The 18516-nt window shown below is 42.9% G+C and overlaps 1 protein-coding gene across 1 annotated transcript; it reads left to right on the top strand.

Annotated features, from left to right (window-relative positions):
- Nucleotides 1–395: 395 nt before the first annotated feature.
- Nucleotides 396–9872, top strand: LOC142391261 (caspase-1-A-like). The gene is made up of 3 exons (XM_075477032.1): nt 396–564; nt 4363–4433; nt 9532–9872. The coding sequence occupies exons 1-3, from the start codon at nt 497–499 to the stop codon at nt 9870–9872; spliced, it is 480 nt and encodes a 159-aa protein (XP_075333147.1). The 5' UTR covers nt 396–496.
- Nucleotides 9873–18516: the final 8644 nt, after the last annotated feature.

Genomic DNA, 18516 nt, shown 5'->3' on the forward strand with positions numbered 1-18516 from the left:
TCTGGGTGTGACCATGTGGACTCATCAGTGGGTTCATATAATAATATAGATAATATTGTTAAATAATATTTAAGAGAGAGCAGTGAGCGCCCCCTGGTGGTTCCTGTCAGTCTGCAGTGATCCTGCAGGATGGATTTCTGGAGTCCTGCTGCTACTTATCTGCAGTGTAGCTCTTCATGTACAGTTCAGTCCTGCATTCAGCCCATCAGAGAGTTTCAGAGCAGATTTATCATCATGCTGCAGGTTCAGATCATCAGTGTGTGTCAGTGAATGGAAATGTTTCATCATCATCATCATCATCATCATCATCATCAGGATCATGATGTCTGTGCTGCTCCATTCCTCCATGTAGTGGACTGATGGAAGAACAGCAGCTGATCTTTTTACAGCCCAAATGATGGAAAGGAGGATGTGAGTTGATGTGCAGATGAATGATTTGTGTTTCCTCTGCAGATGAAGGTAGAAAGTGTGTGTGAGCTGATGTGAATTCAGCAGCATGGATCAGTGTGAGGACACTAAAACCTCTCTGTGTGGGGAACATGAGAGCCAGAGCAAAGCTCAGAGGTGAGAGGACCATCTCTAACTGTCCATGACTCTTCTCCATGTCAGAGCTCAGCACTCACATTGCTGTTCACTACACCTGTAAATGAACCTGAAGAACCAGTTCCTAAAAGCAAACCTGATTATTGACCTTCAATTCAATTCAATTAATTTTTATTTATATAGCGCCAAATAAAACAAATGTCATCTCAAGGCACTTATAATAAAGTCCAATTCAAGCAAATTGGAATTCAATTAATTGTAATCATAATTATTCATAAAATAATCCAATTCGTTCATATAGAGCCAATTCAAAAACAATTTCCTAGCTAAGAAAACCAACAGATTACACTGAAAACTTTTTTCTTTTTTGGTCAGGGAAGACGAGTTAATGACCACAATAATGTCACATCATAATGTTATTTGAGAAATTGAACAGGGGAAAAAGAGAGTAAAGTGAAGAAAGGTGTGACAGATGAGGCCCCCCAGCAGTCTGGGCCTATAACAGTTTAACTATGGGATGTTTCAGGATCACCTGAGCCATCCCTAACTATAAGCTTTATCAAAAAGGAAAGTTTTAAGCCTGGTCTTAAAAGTGGAAAGGGTGTCTGCTTCCCGGACATTTACTGGCAGCTTATTCCACAAGAGAGGGGCCTGATAACTGAAGGCTCTGCCTCCCATTCTACTTTTAGAAACTCTGGGAACCTCAAGTAAACCTGCAGTTTGGGAACGAAGTGCTCTGTTAGGAAAATATCTTACAATGAGATCTTGAGATGTGATGGAGCTCGGTCATTAAGAGCTTTATATGTAAGGAGAAGAATCTTAAATTCTATTCTGAATTTAACAGGGAGCCAATGAAGAGAAGCTAAAACTGGAGAAATATGATCTCTCCTGTTAGTTCTCATCAAAACTCTGGCTGCAGCATTTTAGATCAATTGAAGGCTTTTCAGAGAATATGTGGGACAGCCCATTAATAAAGAATTACAGTTGTCCAATCTTGAAGTAACAAATGCATGGACTAGTTTTTCTGCATCACTCTGAGACAGGATGTTCCTGATTTTAACAATAATACGAAGATGAAAGAAGGCAGTCCTAGAAACCCGTTTTATATAAAGTCAAATGATAAATTCTGGTCAAAAATAACTCCAAGGTTCCTCACTGTAGAACTAGAAGCCAAGGAAATACCATCTAGAGTAACTATATAGCTAGACAATTTCTCCCTGAAACGCTCAGGTCCAAAGATAACAACTTCAGTTTTGTCTGAATTTAGAAGCAGACAGTTCTGAGTCATCCAGGTCTTTATGTCTTTAAGACATGCTTGTAGTCTTACCAACCTATTGGGTTCATCTGGTTTTATAGATAAGTACAGCTGAGTATCATCAGCATAGCAATGGAAATTTATGCCATGCTGTCTAATAATGTTACCTAATGGAAGCATGTATAAAGTGAAAAGAATCGGTCCAAGCACAGAACCCTGGGGAACTCCATGACTTACTCTGGTGTGTGAGGAAGATTCTTCATTTACAAGAACAAACTGAAATCTATCAGATAAATATGACTTAAACCAGCCTAATGCAGTTCCTTTAATCCCAATAACATGTTCAAGTCTGTGTAATAAGATACTGTGATCGACCGTATCAAATGCAGCACTGAGATCCAACAGGACAAGCACAGACACAAGTCCGCTATCAGAGGCTAAGAGGAGATCATTGGTAACTTTCAGCAGTGCTGTTTCTGTGCTATGATGCACTCTGAATCCCGACTGAAACTCTTCAAACAGATTATTTCTGTGTAAGTGATCACAAAGCTGAGCTGCAACTATTTTTTCAAGAACTTTAGACATAAAAGGGAGATTGGATATAGGTCTATAATGAGCCAACACTTCTGAATCAAGAGTAGGTTTTTTAAGTAAAGGTTTAATTACAGCAACCTTAAAAGTCTGAGGTACATATCCTGTCAACAAAGACAGATTGATCAATTGCCAATTAAGGGGAAAACCTCCTTGAACAGTCTGGTTGGGATTGTGTCTAAAACACAAGTTGATGGTTTAGAGGAGACTATTGCTGTCGTTAGTTCAGAGAGATCAACTGGACAGAAGCCGTCTAAATACAAATCAGGTTCTAAAGATACTTCTAAAGCTACTGTACTTGATGATACATCACTGATAATAGTGGGAAGGACTCCATCAATCTTCTCTCTGATAGAAACAAATTTATTGATAAAGAAGCTCATGAAATCATCACTGCTGAGAGTTAAAGGAATAACTGGCTCAGCAGAGCTCGGACTCTTAGTCAGAATGGCTACAGTGCTGAAAAGAAACCTGGGATTGTTCTTATTCTCTTCTATCAATGATGAATAATAAGCAGTTCTAGCTTTACGAAGGGCTTTCTTATACGTTATTAAACTATCTTTCCAGACTAACTGAGACTCTTCTAAATTAGAGGAACGCCACTGTCTCTCCAGCTTTCTTGCAGTCTGCTTTAAAGCACGCAGCTGTGAACCTCCCTCCCTCCCCCCCTTTCTGTCTTCTCAAACCCCAGCTGATCGAGGCGGATGGCCACCCTTCCTGAGTCTGGTTCTGCCAGAGGTTTCTTCCTGTTAAAAGGGAGTTTCTCTCCACAGTCGCCTCAGGCACGCTCAGGACGGGAGATTGGACCGAAAAAGAAAAAGTTTTCAGTGCAATCTGTTGGTTTCCTTAGCTAGGAAATTGTTTTTGAATTGGCTCTATATGAACGAATTGGATTATTTTATGAATTATTATGATTACAATGAATTGAATTCCAATTGGCTTGAATTGGACATTATTATCTAAGTGCCTTGAGATGACATTTGTTGTATTTGGCGCTATATAAATAAAAATGAATAGAATTGAATTGAATTGAATTGAATTATACCAAGGAGCAAACCTCTTCTGACTGATTACCTTCCTTTTCAGAGGGGCAACATTGTCCAGTGCTGTACGCATTGAAACAATAGTGCTGTCAACAATGGAGTCAAGTGTTGCTGGAGTAAAATTTAGGAAGTCGTCTTCTGTCAAATCTGCACATGGCAGTGAAGAAAAGGATGATGGAATTAATTCTTTAAATCTGGTTACAGCATCCTCTGATAGGCACCTTCTATATGTAAATTTCTTCTCAGAAACTGTATAGTCAAGTAATGTAAACTCAAAGGTTATCAGAAAATGGTCAGATAAGACAGAGTTAAGAGGGAACACTGTTAACTGTTCACTCTCAATGCCATAAGTCAGAACAAGATCAAGGGTGTGATTAAGGCAGTGAGTCGGTCTGTGAACACTCTGAGAAAATCCAATAGAGTCTAATATAGAATTAAAGTTCATATTCAGGCTGTCATTTTCAACATATACATGAATATTAAAGTCACCCACTACAATGACTTTGTCTGTACTCAGCACTAACTGGGATAAAAACTCTGAGAATTCAGACAGAAACTCAGAATAAGGGCCAGGTGGAGGATACACAACACCTTCTGAAGCATCCTCTGAACCTAAACCTCCCTCACATCCGGAAGCTTGTGCTAAATATGAGCCCAAAGTATGTGAACCAGCACCAGCAGTCACATCCAGACTTCAACCTGAATATGAACCACCAGTCGAGCCAAGACTAGAGTCTGGACCGCATTCAGCTCTTGAAAGACAGCCTCTGAAGTAAACTGAAGCTGAAAGTTACTCAGATTAGCTTCATGGTGAAATATTTCAAACCTTCACACACACTCTTCTTACGTACTTAGTAATTTACTTTTGCATCAGTTTTATTAGTTTTCGTTGCATTATAGAGAACTTTCTGGCTTCTTTTTCTCTTTTAGAGCAAAGATGGAGACACCTGTGGAGCACCTGGAGGACCCTCCACCCCAGGCAGCTCCACCCCCTTCAGCAGGTAGGAGTCCAACAGTTTCTGCATGGAGACACCAGTAAGACACATGATGCTCAAACTGACCAATCACAGCTCCGGTTGTTTCCGTGTGGTTCCTTCAGCCTTCAGTTAGCAGTGACCGTTAGACTCTTTAACTACGTTATAAACCCTTAATACAACTGCAGCAGCAGTAGCGGCTCGTGGTCTGGAAAATAGGTGGGGCAGATGATCTGCGTTATCAAAATGAAAGCTTTTATGGAGCATACGCAATAGGCCAATAGTCTATGCAACCACACGGGGGGGGGGGGGGGGGGGGGGGTGATGTGCGCACTCGCATAAAAGTCTGCCATACAACAAACACAAAAGCCCTGTGAAAATGAGCGAAGAGAAAGTTTGTGAAAGGAATTAATACTACTGTAGTGCTCTCAACACTGACGGCATAATTCACTTTCTTATATGTGTTCTGTTATGTTGTTGGTTCATCGTCTTTAATGTTGTGTGGTTCATCGTCTTTAATGTTATGATGCATTTAATAGTTGCAGTCTCTTTAAGAGATCCGGTGACGTTTCATGATAACAGCTGTTCTGTTGATGCACCGAGCTGTCAGTTGGAACTGTCAGTTTTTGTCAGTTGGAACTGTCAGTTTTTGTCAGTTGGAACTGTCAGTTTTTGTCAGTTGTCAGTTTTTGTTAGTTAATAAACGCGACTCACAGAGTCTTAATGTGAGAAGTTTTCGGCTCATCTTTTCGCCTAAAGACAACTTCCACACTGGTGACCCCGACGTTTGTTTACTGGATGTATCCAGATCGCCATGACCGCAAACGCTGTGTCTCTCAAGCTCCCCGAATTCTGGGAATCGTCTTCTTCTGCCTGGTTCGACTGAGGCACAGTTTGCCTTGCGTCAGATAATGGCCGACGAAACGAAATACTACTATGTGGTATCTGCTCTCGGAAGTTCTACAGCATCGAGAGTAGTGAGCCTTCTTAAACGTCCTCCTCTGACGAGAAAGTATGAAACTCTGAAAGAATACTTACTGAAAACATTCAAACTATCTGACACAGAGAGGGCTAGCAGGCTTTTCTCTCTTCAAGGGCTCGGTGACAGCAAGCCCTCAGAGCTAATGGACCGAATGCTCGATCTGCTCGGTGACAACAAGCCAGATTTCCTTTTCCTCCACCTTTTCCTGCGCCAACTGCCTGCTCATGTGAGAGCTGCTTTGGCCAACACTGCCAGCACTGATTGTAGAGGCTGACAAGTGTTTCCTGGCTAGTCAACAGCCCTGCGCAGCTGCCCTTCTTCCTGCTGGTGCTGTTGCTGTATCAGAAATATCCGATGATCACATGCTCATCGCAGCAGCAGCCCCACGTCGGCAGCAATCTTCAGGTGTGTGCTACTACCATGCCAGGTTTGGCCCCAAGGCCAAACGATGCTGCTCTCCATGCAGCTTCAGTGGAGCGGGAAACGCCAAGGCCGGCGCTCAATCGTGGCCGTGAGCGTCGGCCATGCCGGCGGGCTGCTTTTCATCCACGACTCCATCTCCGGCCGGCGATTCCTCTGCGACACAGGGGCACAGCGGAGTCTACTTCCTGCTTCACAGGTGGACGTGGTGGCTGACACCCACGGCCCCCCCATGGAAGCCGCCAGTGGAAGCCCTATCCGTACATACGGCACAAGGCATGTTGAACTGTGTTTTGACGGCCAATGCTTCGGCTGGGACTTTGTGACTGCCAAAGTCGCTGTTCCCCTCTTAGGATCAGATTTTTTGTGTGCATTTGGACTGTTAGTGGACGTTAAAAATCAGCGCTTGATCGACGCCGTCACTTTCTGTTCTTATGCCTGCGCGCTCAGCGACTCTGGCGCAGAACACCTCTCCAGCCTGCTCTCTGTCACGGACAGTTTCCAACGGCTGCTCGCCGAGTTTCCAGCACTCACCCAGCCCACTTTCTCCTCTTCTACAGCCAAGCACGGTGTAGAGCACCACATCGACACCACTGGCCCACCTGTGTACGCCCGCGCTTGACGCCTCGAGCCGAACAAGCTTGCCGTAGCCAAGACAGAGTTTGAGTCCATGGAGCGCCTGGGGATTGTTTGACGCTCCAACAGTCCTTGGGCCTCTCCCCTACACCTCGTCCCCAAACCAGGGGGGGGCTGGCGTCCTTGCGGGGACTACCGACGGCTCAACGACGCGACAACGCCTGACCGCTACCCAGTGCCGCACATCCAGGATTTTTCAGCGCACCTGGCTGGTAAGGTCATGTTTTCGAAGGTGGACCTGATCAGAGGATACCGTCAAGTGCCCGTACACCCTCGCGACATTCCAAAAACAGCTGTAATCACACCGTTTGGTTTGTTTGAGTTCCTGCGCACACCATTTGGGCTAAAAAATGCTGCTCAAACGTTCCAGCGGCTTATGGACTCTGTGTTACGGGATCTGCCTTTTCTGTTTGTGTACCTTGACGACATCCTCGTGGCCAGTTCATCACCTCCAGAGCACCTTTCGCACCTTCGCACTCTGTTCGAGCGACTTACCGAGCAGGGGCTCATCATCAATCCAGCCAAGTGCGAGTTTGGTCGGTCCACCATAGACTTTCTGGGGCACAGAGTCACGAAGGACGGGGTTGTTCCCCTTCCGTCAAAAGTGGAGGCCATCACCACTTTTCCACGCCCAGTCACTGTCAGAGCCTTACAGGAGTTCCTTGGCATGGTTAACTTTTACCACCATTTTCTCCCCAGGGCTGCCCAAACCATGCGGCCCCTGTACGAGGCTCTGAAAGGTGCCAAGCCTAAGCACACTGTGGACTGGAACCCGGAAAGAGACAAGGCTTTTGTGGACGCTAAGACAGCCCTGGCTAAGGCTGCCATGTTGGCCCATCCCGCCTCCTCTGGCCCAATCGCACTTACCACGGACGCCTCGGACTACGCGGTCAGTGCGGTTTACGAGCAGTGGGTGCGTAATGCTTGGCAGCCTCTCGCCTTTTTCAGTAGGCAGTTACGTCCCAGTGAATGGAAGTATAGCACTTTCGACCGGGAGCTACTTGGAGTGTACCTCGCCATCCGACACTTTCGTTCACTGCTGGAAGGACGCCAGTTCACCGTTTTTGTGGACCACAAGCCTCTGACCTTCGCCATGTCCAAAGTCACTCAGCCATGGTCCAGCAGGCAACAGCGGCAGCTGACCTACATCTCAGAGTTCATTGCACACCTTTCTGGGAAGCACAACCAGGTTGCAGACTGCCTCTCCCGTGCTGTTGCGGGGGCGGTCCACCTCGGTTTGGACTACGGCAGCATGTCAACGAAGTAACAAGTAACATGTACAAAGCTGTCAACACATTGTTTACAGTCTCAACATTGTTTTGCTCATCAAGCTAAGATATTTCATTAAATCACTCACAGTTTCCCATTTTGCAAAGACTTTGTTCACAATCACTTAAACTTTGTAAGATAGCAACTATAAAGTAAAATATTTACCTACCACAAACGTGAATCCGGATTAAACAGCCAATATCCATCATCAAATCCGACATAGTTATCCGTTTTATCCAACAAGTTTGTAGGGGGATTTTGGCGGCACTGAAGTTCCCACTGGCTAGATGGGCGGAGTAATATATTTCTCAAACCCTTTGAGTCCTTTCCATGTCCAGAGCAGATCATACACCTGCCCCAATAGCATCTATACAGGCGCGCTAAATGTTACATGATATTATGCTACGTAGGGGCCTACAGTGATTCTGATAGGTAGAATGTGCCTGAGAGTTCTAAGAAGGAGCGGCGGGGCCGGGCTTAGCTGAGTGCAGCCAGGCATCTGCCCTGGCCAGTGGCCGTAGATCTAACGTTAAGCAGCCACACTGGGGGTAGGCTAAATATCAGCAAAAATAAAAACAGATTCCACTCGCAAAGTCCGTCACAAGTCACAATATGGTGTAATACGATTCCCACTGTGATTGAGGTTGAAATAAATATTTTATCTATAATTTATAATTATCTATATTTTATCAATAAAAGAAAGATTGGGGGTGTGGAAGGCGGGGCTCTACCCATCCTGCCCAAATACAGCGGCCGCGGCTGTGCAGCAGTGGGCAGGAGGCAGGGTACAACACCCCACATTCACCTGTCAGTCACAACTCTGATATGTGAGGAAAAACACCAGTTACCATGTTGATAAGCGCCTAACAGTCATGTGTGATTTAAATTCCTTTAATTTAAAGATCTCTGCAGCCTGGCATCGGTTTGAGGCCATCATTAAACAGAATGTAGAATGAGTTTTTAGGTAATGTCTTCTCCAGAATAACCAGAAACAAGTATATAGAAGCCTGTTCTATCCCGCTGATATCTGATCCAACACATCAGCCTTCATATCAGAGAGTATACATCAGATTAAAATTAATTTTGATTTGGTCATTGAATCTCTACATTATTTTTGGTCACTGTCAGAACGAACTCCGCTGCTTATTAAGTTCAGAACTTTATGTGCAGCTGTCAGGATATTAATGGCAGATAGATATAAACTTTGCACAAATTATACAAGTTTTCATTTTGGTTTTGGAAACAAAAGTCTAAAAATGTTTTAGTTCTAATTGTCTTTATTTTGAAAATGCTTCAGATTTTCATCACTACTTTTTTAGCAATAGCTTTAATTTATCTTCAAACAGATCCACCCATCAAAAACCATCTGGTTAAATATAGAACAAACCATTTCTGATCAAGTTATCTTTGTTCTGAAACAGGGACAACAGCAATGACTCTGACAGCCTGGAAGGTTCATAAAATCACAAGCACTCTTCTTGTGATTTACCCCAATTTTTGGAATACCTTGACTTTCAACCTTTTATGTCATTAAAATATTGTTTAACACCCTGGTCCCATTTTCTCATTTGGTTTGGGTGTGTGATATTAGGAAGAAACACTTTTTGGGAAATCTTCCACACTTCCCTGAGCCTCACAGCCATATGATCAACAAAAGCACAATGAAAGCTATGTTCAAGACATCATTCATCACTGACTGTCAGCTTTCAAAATGTACATGGACCCCTGAAGTAGTCATGATTCACACGCATTAGTTTTACATTTCAACAACATTTACTGAAAAGTGAGATTTGTGTTCATGTCTATGACACCTTGCAGAGAGCGAACTCAACAGAATACGGACGGAGTTTGTGAAGAGGGTGCCAGCAGAAATCCTCAAGCAGCTGTTTGATGCCCTCTTAGAAGATGGTGTCTTCAGTGATTTGGAGAAAGAAGCAATGATCGAGGAGAACCAGATCAGAGCAGATCAGGCACGAAGACTCATCGATGATGTAAGAAGAAAAGGAGAGGAAGCCAGCAGGAAGATGATGGAACATCTTCAAAAATTAGACTGTACACTTTCCTCTCAGCTGGGTTTGTTGTCTGGCCCATCAGCACAAAAAGGTAAGGCCACATATTTCTGTTATAAGGGCTTATATTTTTATATTCAGTTATATTGACCAAATTAGTCTTTTGGACTAATAATTTAAACTTCTCTTAAAGAGCTGACATCCCTTATGGCCCTTTAAGACCAAGTGTGACATGTGCTTAGCCTTAGTTCAGCACACTGGTCGCAAATTACAGAGCAAAATAGACACATTATTTTGTTGTTGGCAGGCAGGCAGGAAGCTATTGGGTGTTATGTATTGTAGGCTATTTGTACTCAATAAGGAGGGTTAATCTGTCCTGTTCCCATCTATGTTGCAATGCACTGCTGCACTGACAGTGATTCTGTGGGTGCAGGAGGGATCATCACGAATAATTCACCCACACAACCAACTTGTCCTCCATTTTTGCCTTGACGTGCACTTTTCCTGCACAGCGATAAACCATCATTACACGACGCAAGCTGTTGAAATGAATGGGTTACAGAGTGAAGCGGTGGGATTCTCATGAGGTCAGAGAGGGCCATTAGTAGGGGAGCAGTGTCATTTTTACAGACTTGAACCAACACCAGTTCAGTTGCACATTAGTTTGTGTAGTAGCTGCATCTGTGAGGCATGATAGATACAGTGGAGTCCATCTTTAACCTCGGTAGAAGTGGGAGAAAGACGTGTTTGGGAGATGCTCTTCAGTGGTATTTTCTGAGGGTGTACCTCTTGGTTTATGTTAGGAAATGTCTGGAGTAGTCTGTTTTCTGAGGGCTTTGAACAGGGTTATGGTTGCTAATGTGTTTGTAGCAAAGAATCTGTGATTTCAAGATGCGTTTGGATGTGTGTTTCAGAAGGAAGCTCCACCTGTGCAGCAGCAGGTGAATGTTGGGTTTGCAGAAAAGTTTGGTGTCGAGGATCTTCTGCAGTTGCTCAAAATTGTTTGATGTATTTATTTTTTTCACTTGGAGTGTTTTTAGTGGGATTATCTTCTTGTTTTTCTTGGTTTGTGTTGTTCTTATGGTTGTTATGGTTGGTAGTTTGTGGAAAAGTTGTGTTCTGGTTTTTCTGAGAAAGTTCTTGAGTTGCTTCCCTTACTGAGAGCTTTGAATTGGGTGTGTGATTCACAACTCCAAATGTTTTACACCAAACTGTTACAAGTTGTTTTGTTATAGGCTTTGCAGACATGTGATCCTCCCCATCTACACTGAGTGAATGAATTGATAGGGACAAAAACATCGAAATTATTTGTGTCTTTCATTTGCAATAATAGATTATATTCATGACTGTAACTAAGATAAGTGTCTCATCAGAGATTGAGGGAAATCTAGCTTTAAAGGCACGTGATTTCAGACTTTATTTTCTTTATATTTATGCTCCATACGCTGCTCAGTAACAGGAAATCTTCTTATCTTCCATTTTGTCATTAAGGGGTTCTTAACAGTTGTCAAACCAAACTCAAGTCTAATCTGAAGAACAAGTTCCAGTGTGTGTTTGAGGGGATTCCTGAAGCAGGAAGGCCAACCCTTCTGAATCAGATCTACACAGAGCTCTACATCACAGAGGGAGGGAGCGGAGAGGTCAATGATGAACATGAGGTCAGACAGATTGAAGCAGCATCCAGGAAAGCAGGCAGAGCAGAAACAACCATCAGACAAGAAGACATCTTTAAAGTCCCACCTGGAAGAAAAGAACCAATCAGAACAGTGATGACAAAGGGAGTGGCTGGCATTGGGAAAACAGTCTTAACACAGAAGTTCACTCTGGACTGGGCTGAAGGCAAAGCCAACCAGGACATCCACTTCATGTTTCCATTCACTTTCAGAGATCTGAATCTGCTGAAAGAGAGAAAGTTCAGCTTGGTGGAACTTGTTCATCACTTCTTTAATGAAGTTAAAAAAGCAGGAATCTGCAGCTTTGAAGAGTTCCAGGTTGTGTTCATCTTTGACGGTCTGGATGAGTGTCGACTTCCTCTGGACTTCCACAGCAAGGAGCCCCTGACTGATGCTACAGAGCCCACCTCAGTGGATGTGCTGCTGACAAACCTCATCAGGGGGAAGCTGCTTCCCTCTGCTCGCCTCTGGATAACCACACGACCTGCAGCAGCCAATCAGATCCCTGCTGGCTCTGTCGGTATGGTGACAGAGGTTAGAGGTTTCACTGACCCACAGAAGGAGGAGTACTTCAGGAAGAGATTCAGAGATGAGGAGCAGGCCAGCAGGATCATCTCCCACATCCAGACATCCCGAAGCCTCCACATCATGTGCCACATCCCGGTCTTCTGCTGGATCACTGCTACAGTTCTGGAGGATGTGTTGAAAACCAGAGAGGGAGGAGAGCTGCCCAAGACCCTGACTGAGATGTACCTTCAATTCCTGGTGGTTCAGGTCGAAGTGAAGAAGGTCAAGTATGATGGAGGAGCTGCGACAGATCCACACTGGAGTCCAGAGAGCAGGAAGATGATTGAGTCTCTGGGAAAACTGGCTTTTAAGCAGCTGCAGAAAGGAAACCTGATCTTCTATAAATCAGACCTGACAGAGTGTGGCATCGATATCTCAGCAGCCTCACTGTACTCAGGAGTGTTCACACAGATCTTTAGAGAGGAGAGAGTGCTGAAGCAGAAGAAGGTGTTCTGCTTCATCCATCTGAGCGTTCAGGAGTTTCTGGCTGCTCTTCATGTCCATCTGACCTTCATCAACTCTGGAGTCAACCTGCTGAAGCATTGGTGGCTTAAATGGTTCAATAAACAAGGTCTAAAACATCTCCATCAGAGTGCTGTGAACAAGGCCTTAAAGAGTCCAAATGGACACCTGGACCTGTTCCTCCGCTTCCTCCTGGGTCTTTCCCTGCAGACCAATCAGAGTGACCTACAAGACCTGCTGATACAGACAGGAAGTAGCTCAGAGACCAATCAGGAAACAGTCGATTACATCAAGAAGAAGATCAGTGAGAATCTGTCTGCAGAGAGAAGCATCAATCTGTTCCACTGTCTGAATGAACTGAATGATCGTTCTCTGGTGGAGGAGATCCAACAGGCCCTGAGTTCAGGAAGTCTCTCCACAGATAATCTGTCTCCTGCTCAGTGGTCAGCTCTGGTATTCATCTTACTGTCATCAGGAAAAGATCTGGATGTGTTTGACCTGAAGAAATACTCTGCTTCAGAGGAGGCTCTTCTGAGGCTGCTGCCAGTGGTCAAAGCCTCCAACAAAGCTCTGTACGTACAACATAGATATATTTCTTTTTAAATACATTCTTTACTTATTAACAGAGAAAAAAACTCTATTTAGCTTCTTTTATTTTATGTTACTTTATTTCCATGGACATATAAACAGAAACAAACAGGGAAACAGAATTCTTCCACTAATGAAATTCAAATGTAGTTTGATTGATTTGTCGATCAAGTTATTTCCTTCCATCTCATTTCCTCCTCAGACTGAGTGACTGTAACCTCTCAGATGAAGGATGTGAAGCTCTGTCCTCAGTTCTCAGCTCCCAGTCCTCCTGCCTGACAGAACTGGATCTGAGTAACAACAACCTGCAGGATTCAGGAGTGAAGCAGCTTTCTGCTGGACTGAAGAGTCCAAACTGCAGACTGAAAAAACTCAGGTAAGGATTCATGACCTTTTCAGCTGAGAACTGATATAATTCTGGCTTAAATGGATTAAAAACAGCTTCCAGGTACCTTGATCAATGAAACGGGTTGATCTGTTCTGCCTTTTGATTATCTGGCTTAAATAACTCTAATAATGAAATATAACACACACAGCTTAAAGAAATACCAAAGTACTCTTTTACTTGAACTCCTTTGCATTCCTTTAGGTTTGTCCTAAAACACAGATCCATCACATACCCAAAGTAAACTACTTTACAGAAATATGAGCTGTTTTTTCCTCTAAATGTGAGCATCAAACCTCCTTTAAATGTGGACACACTGCACTGGAGCAGAGTGATGATATCTGTATGGTTATTTGGTTTGAGGTGAACCTGACCCTTTGTGAAGGCGACTGTGAATTAGACAGATGTGCAGCCTCTGGTTTGCTGCCATTTAACGGGCAACAAAGCCACATAATCCTTTAGTGAATCAGAAGCTGAATGTATTTCCCAAACACACAGAATCCTTCTAAGTGTTACTGGAAGTGAATAAGACATGTTTGAACACACTGGGGAAAAAAATCATGTCCAAGTGACTTTTATAAACAGATGCCTGTAGATGACTACAATCAGGATCTGCAAGTCCTAGCTGCTCACCAATTCAATTCAATTCAATTCATTTTTATTTATATAGCGCCAAATACAACAAATGTCATCTCAAGGCACTTAGATAGTAAGTCCAATTCAAGCCAATTGGAATTCAATTAATTAATAATAATCATAATTCATAAAATAATCCAATTCGTTCATATAGAGCCAATTCAAAAACAATTTCCTAGCTAAGAAAACCAACAGATTGCACTGAAAACTTTTTGTTTTTCGGTCCAATCTCCCGGCCTGAGCGGCGTGCCTGAGGCGACTGTGGAGAGAAACGACTCCCTTTTAACAGGAAGAAACCTCAGGCAGAACCAGACTCAGGAAGGGTGGCCATCCGCCTCCACCAGCTGGGGTTTGAGAAGACAGAAGGGGGGGAGGGCCGTAGCGGCGGCGGCGGCACTGTAACACCATTCAAAGGATATCTGTTGGAACAGGGAAACACGAGTTAATGACCACAATAATATCACATATACATAAAGAGAGTAAAGTGAGGAAAGGTGTGACAGATGAGGCCCCCCAGCAGTCTAGGCATATAGCAGCTTAACTATGGGATGTTTCAGGATTACCTGAGCCATCCCTATTCAAGGTAAACACAAGAAACTTGTGCTAACAAAAAAATAAATAAATAAAGGACCAGACTCAGTGAGTAATTCCCTATACTCCCTATATAGATCTGCTCCTCACACCACAACAACCATCTTTTTACAGCCACAAGCTACCTCAGCCTCTCACCAACTGCACACCAGTCACAGCGGGGTGGGGATGCAAACCCTGGTTCGGGCAGTGGGAGAAATAAAAGAGGTAAGATAAGCGGGAATGGGATTCAAACTCTGGTTCGGGTAGGGGGTAATGAAAGTATAGAAGGTGCCAGAGGTGGAGGCAGGACAAGACACACTAGCAGATACAGCAGACAAATTCACCTAAACAGTCCTATATTCACTAAAAATACCAGCAAAACAAAGCCATACAACTCACTCTCACCAACTGCACACCAGTCACAGCAGGGTGGGGATGCAAACCCTGGTTCGGGTAGGGGGAGAAATAAAAGAGGTAAGATAGGCGGGAATGGGATTCAAACCCTGGTTCGGGTAGGGGGTAATGAAAGTATAGAGGGTGCCAGAGGTGGAGGCAGAACAAGACACACTAGCAGATACACCATCAGATTCAACAGACCTAACTATAAGCTTTATAAAAAAGGAAAGTTTTAAGCCTGGTCTTAAAAGTGGAAAGGGTGTCTGCTTCCCGGACATTTACTGGCAGCTTATTCCACAAGAGAGGGGCCTGATAACTGAAGGCTCTGCCTTCCATTCTACTTTTAGAAACTCTGGGAACCTCAAATAAACCTGCAGTTTGGGAACAAAGTGCTCTGTTAGGAAAATATCTTACAATGAGATCTTTAAGATATGATGGAGCTCGGTCATTAAGAGCTTTATATGTAAGGAGAAGAATCTTAAATTCTATTCTGAATTTAACAGGGAGCCAACGAAGAGAAGCTAAAACTGGAGAAATATGATCTCTCCTGTTAGTTCTCATCAAAACTCTGGCTGCAGCATTTTGGATCAACTGAAGGCTTTTCAGAGAATATGTGGGACAGCCCAATAATAAAGAATTACAGTAGTCCAATCTTGAAGTAACAAATGAATGGAGCAGTTTTTCTGCATCACTCTGTATTTCTGCCAAGGAAATACCATCTAGAGTAACTATGTAGCTAGACAATTTCTCCCTGAAACGCTCAGGTCCAAAGATAACAACTTCAGTTTTGTCTGAATTTAGAAGCAGACAGTTCTGAGTCATCCAGGTCTTTATGTCTTTAAGACATGCTTGTAGTCTGACCAACCTATTGGGTTCATCTGGTTTTATAGATAAGTACAGCTGAGTATCATCAGCATAGCAATGGAAATTTATGCCATGCTGTCTAATAATGTTACCTAATGGAAGCATGTATAAAGTGAAAAGAATCGGTCCAAGCACAGAACCCTGGGGAACTCCATGACTTACTCTGGTGTGTGAGGAAGATTCTTCATTTACAAGAACAAACTGAAATCTATCAGATAAATATGACTTAAACCAGCCTAATGCAGTTCCTTTAATCCCAATAACATGTTCAAGTCTGTGTAATAAGATACTGTGATCGACCGTATCAAATGCAGCACTGAGATCCAACAGGACAAGCACAGACACAAGTCCGCTATCAGAGGCTAAGAGGAGATCATTGGTAACTTTCAGCAGTGCTGTTTCTGTGCTATGATGCACTCTGAATCCTGACTGAAACTCTTCAAACAGATTATTTCTGTGTAAGTGATCACAAAGCTGAGCTGCAACTATTTTTTCAAGAACTTTAGACATAAAAGAGAGATTGGATACAGGTCTATAATGAGCCAACACTTCTGAATCAAGAGTAGGTTTTTTAAGTAAAGGTTTAATTACAGCAACCTTAAAAGTCTGAGGTACATATCCTGTCAACAAAGACAGATTGATCAAATCCAATATGGAAGTGTAGATTAAGGGGAAAACTTCCTTGAACAGTCTGGTTGGGATTGTGTCTAAAACACAAGTTGATGGTTTAGAAGAGACTATTGCTGTCGTTAGTTCAGAGAGATCAACTGGACAGAAGCCGTCTAAATATAAATAAGGTTCTAAAGATACTTCTAAAGCTGCTGTACTTGATGATACATCACTGATAATAGTGGGAAGGACTCCATCAATCTTCTCTCTGATAGAAACAATTTTATTTATAAATAAGCTCATGAAATCATCACTACTGAGAGTTAAAGGAATAACTGGCTCAGCAGAGCTCGGACTCTTAAGCCCTATTCGGACGGGACTAGTTTAATGGGGGGACCTGGGGTAAAGTAATAATAACCGGGAAATCTAGTCCCGTCCGAACGCACCATGTCAGTAAAGATAGCGGAGTATGTCGGTAAACTTTGCCGAGAATTCTACCTCCTGTGAAACGGTCCGAAGTATCTACCATAGGTAATACTAATCCCGTGCGAATGCGACCTTCGGTAATAAGTACGGAATATGTCGTCACATCCTTTTAAAGAGAGAAACAATTAGGTGTAAAATAGAAAATGACACTTAAGTTTCGTTGCGCAATCCTTTTTTTAAACTATACTTTACATTCAGGTAAAATAAGTATCCTGAGCAAAACTTTTGGTGAACAGTACTTTACATGAAGGTAAAAAATGAATAAATCTTCTGTTCTGTTATACTGTACAATATGTTTTAGTAATACTTATCATTCAGGTAAACAAACAAAAAAGTCTTCTGCGTTTGTATACAATAATTTTGAAGCAGAATGCTTTATATTCAAGAAAACTCCTCCCATGTTAGATGAATATTACAGGGATTTCTTGTCCCGTCCGTATTGGTCATTTCTTCTCCCTGGCGTCGTCTGGTTAACCAACATTACCATACGTCCCCCCATTGAACTAGTCCCGTCCGAATAGGGCTTTAGTCAGACTGGCTACAGTGCTGAAAAGAAACCTGGGATTGTTCTTATTCTCTTCTATCAATGATGAATAATAAGCAGTTCTACCTTTACGAAGGGCTTTCTTATACATTGTTAAACTATCTTTCCAGACTAACTGAGACTCTTCTAAATTAGAGGAACGCCACTGTCTCTCCAGCTTTCTTGCAGTCTGCTTTAAAGCACGCAGCTGTGAATTATACCAAGGAGCCAACCTCTTCTGACTGATTACCTTCCTTTTCAGAGGGGCAACATTGTCCAGTGCTGTACGCATTGAAACTATAGTGCTGTCAACAAGAGAGTCAAGTGTTGCTGGAGTAAAGTTTAGGTAGTCGTCCTCTGTCATATCTGCACATGGCAGTGAAGAAAAGGATGATGGAATTAATTCTTTAAATCTGGTTACAGCATCCTCTGTTAGGCACCTTCTATATGTAAATTTCTTCTCAGAAACTGTATAGTCAAGTAATGTAAACTCAAAGGTTATCAGAAAATGGTCAGAAAAGACAGGGTTATGAGGGAACACTGTTAACTGTTCACTCTCAATGCCATAAGTCAGCAAAAGATCAAGGGTGTGATTAAGGCAGTGAGTCGGTCTGTGAACACTCTGAGAAAATCCAATAGAGTCCAATATAGAATTAAAGTTCATATTCAGGCTATCATTTTCAACATCTACATGAATATTAAAGTCACCCACTACAATGACTTTATCTGTACTCAGCACTAACTGGGATAAAAACTCTGAGAATTCAGACAGAAACTCAGAATAAGGGCCAGGTGGACGATACACAACAACAAACACAAGAGGTTTCTGGGATTTCCACTTTGCGTGGGAAAAACTGAGAATCAGAGATTCAAAAGAGCTCAAACTAATCTTGGGTCTGGGACTGATGAGTAACCCTGATCTGAAAATAGCTGCCACTCCTCCTCCTCTGCCTGTGGTTCGAGGAACGTGAACATTCAAACAGTCACAGGGAGTTGCTTCATTAATGCTAACATGATCCTCCTGCTGCAGCC

This window comes from Odontesthes bonariensis, chromosome 11 (genome assembly GCF_027942865.1).
Source record: "Odontesthes bonariensis isolate fOdoBon6 chromosome 11, fOdoBon6.hap1, whole genome shotgun sequence".
Lineage (NCBI taxonomy): Eukaryota > Metazoa > Chordata > Actinopteri > Atheriniformes > Atherinopsidae > Odontesthes > Odontesthes bonariensis.